This window comes from Aspergillus thermomutatus (assembly GCF_002237265.1).
Source record: "Aspergillus thermomutatus strain HMR AF 39 chromosome Unknown NODE_321, whole genome shotgun sequence".
NCBI lineage: Eukaryota > Fungi > Ascomycota > Eurotiomycetes > Eurotiales > Aspergillaceae > Aspergillus > Aspergillus thermomutatus.
Genome location: NW_020798371.1, coordinates 20,512 through 28,738, shown reverse-complemented (window position 1 = coordinate 28,738; position 8,227 = coordinate 20,512). Strand labels below are relative to the sequence as shown.

At 49.3% G+C, this 8,227-nt stretch overlaps 4 protein-coding genes across 4 annotated transcripts; 2 read left to right on the top strand and 2 right to left on the bottom strand.

The window, feature by feature from the left end:
- Positions 1–368: 368 nt before the first annotated feature.
- On the bottom strand, positions 369–1,598 carry CDV56_103784 (uncharacterized protein; the record flags this gene model as incomplete). The annotated part of the gene is made up of 3 exons (XM_026757403.1): positions 369–395; positions 449–1,321; positions 1,380–1,598. The coding sequence occupies 3 exons, from the start codon at positions 1,596–1,598 to the stop codon at positions 369–371; spliced, it is 1,119 nt and encodes a 372-aa protein (XP_026610392.1).
- Positions 1,599–2,438: 840 nt separating this feature from the next.
- Positions 2,439–3,560, top strand: CDV56_103583 (putative histone acetyltransferase (MysT1); the record flags this gene model as incomplete). Its single annotated transcript, XM_026757202.1, has 1 exon — positions 2,439–3,560. One exon carries the CDS (start codon positions 2,439–2,441, stop codon positions 3,558–3,560), a length of 1,122 nt encoding a protein of 373 aa, XP_026610391.1.
- Positions 3,561–3,904: 344 nt separating this feature from the next.
- On the bottom strand, positions 3,905–5,593 carry sik1 (snoRNP complex protein NOP56; the record flags this gene model as incomplete). The annotated part of the gene is made up of 3 exons (XM_026756996.1): positions 3,905–4,183; positions 4,240–5,359; positions 5,430–5,593. The coding sequence occupies 3 exons, from the start codon at positions 5,591–5,593 to the stop codon at positions 3,905–3,907; spliced, it is 1,563 nt and encodes a 520-aa protein (XP_026610390.1).
- A 380-nt stretch (positions 5,594–5,973) lies between these two features.
- Positions 5,974–7,929, top strand: CCT6 (chaperonin-containing T-complex subunit CCT6; the record flags this gene model as incomplete). The annotated part of the gene is made up of 7 exons (XM_026756728.1): positions 5,974–6,015; positions 6,075–6,169; positions 6,224–6,245; positions 6,303–6,344; positions 6,393–6,413; positions 6,467–6,640; positions 6,703–7,929. 7 exons carry the CDS (start codon positions 5,974–5,976, stop codon positions 7,927–7,929), a joined length of 1,623 nt encoding a protein of 540 aa, XP_026610389.1.
- Between the last annotated feature and the right edge of the window lie 298 nt (positions 7,930–8,227).

Below are 8,227 nucleotides of genomic sequence, written 5' to 3'. Positions count from 1 at the left end.
GGGGCGGGGAAGTGTATAGGGGAGAGTGGGAGTGGTGGTGGGGAGGAGGATGAGGATGGGGATGAATATCGTGATGGCGGTGAGGTGGAGGGGGAGGGGGATGGGGCCGAGAACGAGGATGAGGATGCGGATGATGGTGCTGGTAGGAATGACGATGGGACGGATGGGGGAAACGGCGCCATGAACGAGGCCTATAAGGAAGATCAAAAGTAGGTGTGTCATGAGGAACAGATTCGGGGAGCTCTGACGGCTCGTCCTGTTCCGATGGGACGCACTGAGCAAGACCAGGCTCCTCAGCCCGGCTGGTGAATGGTCGCGGCTCCTCTCGGTTTTTACTTCCCTGCCCTTTTGAAGTTGTATCAGTTTCTTCAGCGGTTAACGGGATCTTCATCTCCCTCTCAGTCTTAGAGCTCGAAACTGAATCTTCCTCTGAAGGCTCTCGGTTCACCGCTGCTTCGTCAGCCGGCACCGGGTTTTGGAGATTTTCATTCAACGGCTGATTTGCATCCCTTGCTCCAATACGGGGACCGAACTCGGTCTCAAAGGCCGAGTATAGCGTGTGTCCCATCTGGCCAAGCTCAGAAGCCATAGTATACAGACTATCTACAGCCTCTGCAGGAGTAGAAACATCGCCCCGGAACGTGTTGCTGGTTCTCTGATCCCTTGCACTGCTTGCATTGTTCAGCGCATTGGTCAGATTCCTCATCTGAGCATCCAAGCTCGCAAGAGCTGCCTGGACAGTCGACCCGACGTTTTCTGGCAGAACTCTTTGAGCGTTCTGCAGATGATGCCCTAACTGATGTTCCAACTCTGGAAATCTTGACATCACTTCGGAGCCAATCATTTCAGCTCCGTTGATCAGGTGGTGCACCGCCTGAGCCAAGGCCACAGTGGGATTTGTGCGTCTGCTAGAACTTGCCGACTCGTTTGGCACTTCAGTAGAAGAGGGAATCTCTTCTGCATTGTTGGTATTGCGAGACTCTGAAGCGCTCAGAACCCTGGCCATCTCTGTTTCAAATGCTGCCAAAAGCGATTCGGGACCATCATTTGTAGGCAGACCGGCATTTGATTCCCCGCTGTCTTGTAAGAGAGAAGCAGATTTGTCTGCTGTCGACTCTACTGCGTTTTTTGTGCCTTCTGTTTCCCGACCGGTCGGATTATACTGAAATCGCTTCCACAGCTCAGTGACAGAATTAGACCGGCGAATATCGAAGATATGCATGGTTTCCGGTATCGTGGATTCTTGTGTTGGGTTTGACTGCGTCGGTATATCATATATAGGTTCGTCCAGACGTTGAGAAAGCTCAAGAGATGATCCAACCTAGGAGTTTATGTATTAGAGACTAAATGTGTAAATCTGACAGGTATGTTACACTCACAGTGATAATCTCTCCGTCATCATCATCCACGTATGTCAACCGGGCTCGGGGATGAGACGATGCGATCTCATCGTAGTCAGAGGCCGAGAGCTGCACGATTCCCGAGCGTCTACTGAAGTTGTGACCATTCTGTCCCTGTGGCAGACAGTCGAGAGAGTTGTACGCATCTTCTTGCGTTGGAGATCCATGAAGATCTCTTATCTGAAATGGCTTCAACATGACGGCTGATAGCCACCGACCGGAGAGTGGTCAATAGAGACACAGCTGAAATACCTGGATGCAGATAACGGCAAAAAATATTGGTAGGACAGAAAGAACAGTATTCTGGAGAATATGAGAGCTACAAGCTTCAAATAGATAGAGATAGCATGGGAGGTGTGGCGAGAAGCTGACGAGGCCACCGCTATGCTGCTGCCTGTAGAGGCAACAAGGAAGACGACAACTTCTGACTGGCAGCAGATTATCCGTATCCTTGTTCACAATACAACAAAGGACGAAGACAATCAAAATATATTGGCTGGACAGAGCTCATGTATAAGATCCATCAAATCATAAAGGCAGAGATAGATAGCAGGCAACAGAATATGTATGTTGTTGGCGTTTGGAGCTTCGTCAACTTGGGGTTAATATTAATCATAATAATGGGCGGAGTCAAAGCTAAAGGTACCTCTGAGGCTAAGTACAGGAGTAACACACCGTGAATTAATGCCACTAAATAATCCATCAGAATGCAGCCAAGACAGCATCAACTATCAATTGGCTGTATGAACATGTAGCTCTTCATGTGCTTGTGCTATCCATTGTCCTGCCTGCGTCAATAGTCTCAATGTTATCATTCTCAATACGGTGTTCTATTGAGAATAACTCCTCCGAACATTATCTTGTCTTGCACGCTGGAAATAATTACTCAACCACATCCCGACGTCGCTTCTCCTCCGAATTCTTCCTAGCAACGGCTACGCAGATGGCTCAGCGTCAGGGGAAGGGTCGTATACATAGAATTGCAACTGTCTCTTTCACACAGCCTTGACCTTGATACGTCTCCCATTTCCTCTCTCAATGGCCTCTGCCGACCGCGCGTCTTCACCCCATGTGAAATCCCCGACCGAGCGTACCGTGAAACAGGTTGTACTGGGTGACCTTTTATTCAAGACTTGGTATCAATCGATCTATCCCGAAGACCTCGTGAGCAAGGACACAGACCGTTTAAATGTCTGTTGCTGGTGTTTCTGTTACTCGTGCGACGTGAACAGCCATGTGAAGCACATGCGACTCTGCGAACACCGGACAACACCTCCCGGCGCCAAGGTGTACGAACATGGCGGATATTCAGTATGGGAGGTGGACGGGGAAGAACACAAGCTCTATGCGCAAAACCTCTCGCTCTTCGCGAAGCTGTTTCTCGATCACAAGTCCGTATTCTTCGACGTCGCGACTTTTCTTTACTACATCCTCACGTTCACCGATCCTGAGAACCCCGAAAAATACCATATTCTAGGATTTTTCTCGAAAGAGAAACTGTCCTGGGACGCGAACAACCTTGCCTGCATTTTGATCTTCCCACCTTACCAACACAAGCAGCTCGGAAAGCTATTGATGGGTATTAGCTACAAAATCAGTGCCTGGGAAGAAGACGGGGGTTTCATAGGCGGTCCCGAGAAGCCGCTGAGTGATATGGGTGCGCGAAGCTATTCTCGCTTCTGGCAAGAACGGATCGGAAGGTGTTTGTTGTCAGGCGATTCAGATGCTTCTGTACAAGAGACACAGCTGGTCAAAGAGAGTCGGAAACGGCATTCATCAACCTTCATGACCATTCGGGATATAGGGCAGGCAACTGGGATGCTGACGGAAGACGTCATTACGGCCCTCAAAGGAATGGGTGTTGTTCAACCTGAGACGCCCTCTAAAAGACGGAAGGTAAAGCAGGCTGCCGATGAGCCTGGTCACTATGTCACCATACGCAAGTCAGACCTACTACGGTGGATGGAAAGTCGCAAAGTCTCGCTACGAGATCCAGTCAGAGATGAAAAATTCGTCGGCAGATGGACCCTTAGAGAAACTTTCGACGAGAATAATAGTAGCGCGGGTGAAGAAGAGGAAGAAGAAGAGGAAGAAGAAGAGGAGGAGGAGGAGGAGGAGGAGGAGGAGGAGGAGGAGAAGGAAGGTTCACATAATGTATAATGATGTTTTTACTCTCTCATCAGCAAGACTGATGAGCTCATGAATGACGATATTTTCTCAAAAACGCGTCAGATCATTAGATATCTAGACCTGTGTCTTCCTCAACGAGGTACGTTCCAGCATTTCAAATGAGATAGCTAGAAGCTAAATGAGATTCTGCAGACTATAGAGACTCAGCACGACATAGGATTCAATCATATAATTTACAGATACCCAGCCCAACAGAGTCGTTCAGAACAAGAAGATGTAAGGAAATTCAGAACAAGGTAAATCACAAAAGACAAATCGACCCTACAAACGCCGCGACGGATACGCCCTTTTAGTCCCAACATAGAGTGGTGCCCTTAGACCTTCTTCTTCTTCTTGGACGGCTCGGCATCGCTGTCGTGCTTGCGCTTCTTCTTCTCGGATTCGCCTTCGCCAACGTCGGACTTCCGCTTCTTCTTCTTCTTTTCTTCCTTCTCGCTCTTGTCCTTCTTCTCCTTCTTCTCCTTCTTGTCCTTCTTTTCTTTCTTTTCCTTCTTCTCCTTCTTCTCAGCCTTGTCATCGACGTCCTGCATCTCCGCGTCGCTCTGATCAGCGTCGATGTCCATCTCGGCCAGAACGGCATCCATGGCAGATTTCTGCGAAGGTCAGTGACTTTCCCATATAGGATCTTCGTAGAGGTAAAAGCACATACCATGGCAACTTCGTTCTTAGTTGGGGGTGCGCCAGAAGCATAAAACTCCAGGCGTTCTTCAACCTGCTTCTTCAGGATTTCTCCGAACTTAGTCGAGGGTTGCTCGGAGAAGTTATCGATTCTGGAAGCGATAGAGCACTTGTTTGCAAGGAATCGCGAGATTCTACCCTTGTTCTTGGGGCCAGCTCGACCAATGAAAGAGGAGTGGTACAGCAGTCCGTACTTGGGAGTGTTTCCCTTGGTCTTCAGAGCTCTAAAAAGGGCCTTCTCCGCGCCGAGAATCTGGACAGTGGAAGCGGGATACTTGGACAAGTTGGTCAAGCTTCCGGCGTGCGAAATCAGACGAGCGCCAACAATCTCTCCAATCAACGTAGCAAGGTTAGGAGCGACGACGCTCATCTTGGAAACCAGGTAAGAGTGCAGCGACTTGCGGTACTTGGAAAGGCTGACAACTCTTGAGGCGAACGCAATGACGTTCTCCATATCCGACTCGGAGATTTCCTGGCCCATGCTGTGCTTGGCCGCATCGATGATGCTCTGAGCAACACCCTCGTCATCCTCCACAAGAGCAGCAAGGTCGTGCAATCTCTCATCAGTCAAAGTCTTTTTATCCTTGACAAAGAGTGCGATCTGAGCGTAGCGCTGGTTATCCGAAACAATCTTGATAAGTTCGGGGAAGTGCCACGAGTACCATTCTCTCACTCTCATAGAGAAGGTGTTGATGGCCTTGTCGAGCTGGTCCAGAATTGCAATAGCCTGGATAATGTGGTTGTCGTCACGCTGCACGGAGAACTTGACCTTAGCACGGGAGTAGGCGTGACCGAGACCAAGCTGGGCAGTATTCATATCACCCTCACGGAGCTGCTTCAGCAACTTAGTAGCATGCAGCCTGATTCCACGAAGCAGATCCTGCACAACTTCACTGGTGTCTCCTGTCTCGCAATCGACAAAAGGGAACGCAGATTTGATACTTGAAGCGAGCGCCTTGTCAGCAAGTCCCAGAACGATCTTCTTTTTTTTGCTGGCCTTTGGAAGGTTTAATTCGAGAAAGTTGATAAGAGTGTCAGAAGCGACACCTTCCGAAACATCGTTGATTTCGCTAAGAGCCTGCTTGTTGTTTCTAGAGTTTGTAAGCATATACGCATTTCGGCTTAAAGGCGAAAAAATTGAATAGATCGTCAAAAACATACTCGAAGGGCAAGAAACTGGCGAGTTCAACCATCTTGCCAAACCTAGCAAGATCATCGACACCATCCTGGACCTCCTTCAAGCGATTCCCAACGCTGTCTCCCTGGTGAGCGACCTTGAAGATTGAGTAACCCATAGGGCCCTCGAACAAAAGGTAGTCGGCCATGGCGAAATCGTGTTAATGACCTCAAAATTAGACAAAAAAAAGTCAGTTAATTGATCCGAGCACCCAAGCCCACTGCGCAGTCACCGGTCACCTGCGATTGTAGACTTGTTGTGTCCCGACGTGGAGTTGGAAAAGGGCTGGAAGGTGGATTTGAGAGTCCGAACCGTCAGAGCTCTTTTTTTTCTTTCGCGGCGGCGCTAGTGCGAACATCGAATGTGGGCTTTTTGCCAAAACTCAGGCTCACCGCATTCGCCGGGGCCTACCAGCAGTTTGTGCCAACGCGGGTTTCTTTTCTGGGCGGCCAGTATCAACAGGATCATTTTCCTTTCGATTATTTCCGCGTGGGCTTTGTCGTCTGTTATCGATTTCAATCTGCAGAGATGTCTGCAACTCAGTTACTGAACCCCAAAGCCGAGTCGAGGGTATGGGAAAAGCTCCGAACTGCCCCTCAGTCATCTAGACACACACTGACAGTGCACAGCGGAGGGCGGAAGCTTTAAAAGTGAACATTAGCGCTGGTGAGGGCCTTCAGGATGTCTTGAAGTCCAATTTGGGTCCCTCCGGGACTCTGAAAATGTACGTTTCGGTTCTGAAATGGTCCAAAAATGACACAGTACTGACACGAAGTAGGTTGGTGGATGGTGCTGGCGGAGTATGGACCATCCCTCTTTGAATGAAGAATACGTTATCTGACGGGGGTCCCATACAGATCAAGTTGACTAAGGATGGCAATGTGCTCTTGCGAGAGATGGTAAGTTATGCTCTGTCATGTCTTGTGAACCCATACTAACTGACGCAGCAAATCCAAAACCCAACAGCCGTAAGGTACCTGCGATTCGAACTCGGAGACCACTTTTTACTGACACAAACAAGGTTATGATTGCGCGAGCCGCCACAGCACAAGACGATATCACCGGTGATGGAACGACGTCCGTTGTCCTGATGGTCGGAGAGCTCTTGAAGCAGGCTGATCGGTATATCTCTGAGGGGCTGCATCCCAGAGTGATCACAGATGGTTACGAGATTGCCAAGAATGAAGCTCTCAAGGTCGGTGTTGAATAGAAATACCTTAATTTGCTTGATAAGAGGCTGAAATGTTGGTTGTATAGTTCCTCGACCAGTTTAAGATTGAGCGCAACATTGACCGCGAATTGTTGCTCTCTGTTGCTCGGACGTCACTTGCCACGAAACTGAACAGCGCCCTTGCTGAAAAGCTTACACCGGATGTCGTCGATGCCGTCCTTGCCATTCACAGAGCCCCCGAGAAACCCGATTTGCACATGGTTGAGATCATGACTATGCAGCACCGGACGGCGTCCGACACACAGCTCATCCGTGGTCTCGCTTTAGACCACGGTGCAAGACACCCTGATATGCCTAAGAGGGTTGAGAATGCTTTTATTCTGACTCTGAACGTTAGTTTGGAATATGAGAAGTCGGAAATTAACTCTGGTTTCTACTACTCCTCGGCCGAGCAGAGGGACAAGCTGGTGGAGAGCGAGCGCAAATTCGTGGACGCTAAGCTGCAGAAGATCGTGGAGCTGAAGAAGCAGGTTTGCGGTACTGACCCCAAGAAGGGTTTTGTTGTGATCAATCAAAAGGGTATTGATCCTCTGAGCTTGGATGTCCTCGTCAAGAACGGAATTCTGGCCCTCAGGAGAGCTAAGCGGAGAAACATGGAACGACTCCAGCTAATTTGCGGTGGTGTTGCTCAGAACAGTGTGGAGGACCTTACCCCTGATGTTCTCGGATGGGCTGGCCTGGTTTACGAACACCAGCTCGGAGAAGAGAAGTACACGTTTGTCGAAGAGGTCAAGGACCCCAAGTCTGTTACCATCCTCATCAAGGGGCCCAACCAACACACTATCGCCCAGGTCAAGGATGCAGTCCGTGACGGCTTACGGTCTGTCTACAACACCATCGTCGATGGCTGCGTTGTTCCTGGTGCTGGGGCTTACCAAGTCGCTTGCGCCCATCATCTGTCATCTGAAGGTGTTCGAAAGTCTGTCAAGGGTAAGGCTAAGTGGGGTGTTGCTGCTTTTGCTGATGCCCTTCTGGTTATTCCCAAGACCCTGGCAGCCAATTCAGGCCACGACATCCAGGATTCACTGGCTGCTCTGCAGGATGAGCGTGCAGAAGGTAATGTGGTCGGGTTAGATTTGACGACGGGAGAGCCTATGGATCCCGTGCAGGAGGGTGTCTTTGATTCTTACCGGGTCTTGCGTAACTGCATTGCATCGAGCACCGGTATAGCCTCGAACCTGCTTCTGTGTGACGAACTGCTCAAGGCCAGACAAATGGGCAAACAAGGTGGGCCTGGTGGCATGGATGAGTAATGCAGATATTACGTGTAAAGGCTACCTTACTAGAGACATGTCATGCTTGCAAGATCGAAGCAATTATGCCTAAAATGTACTCAATAAATTCAATAATTTATTACTTGAACCTCAGCTGACCTCATATTACCCAAACTTCATCTGCTTGAAGTGGCTTCTGAGAGATGAATACCTTTCGAAGTCGTGAAATCAGCATACCGCAGTGATCATTATCTAGCGACTTGTCAGTAAAGACACGACGAGTTTCGGTCTTCGAACCAGTGGAGTATCAGTGACTTGTGACTGAGGTATCAAGCAT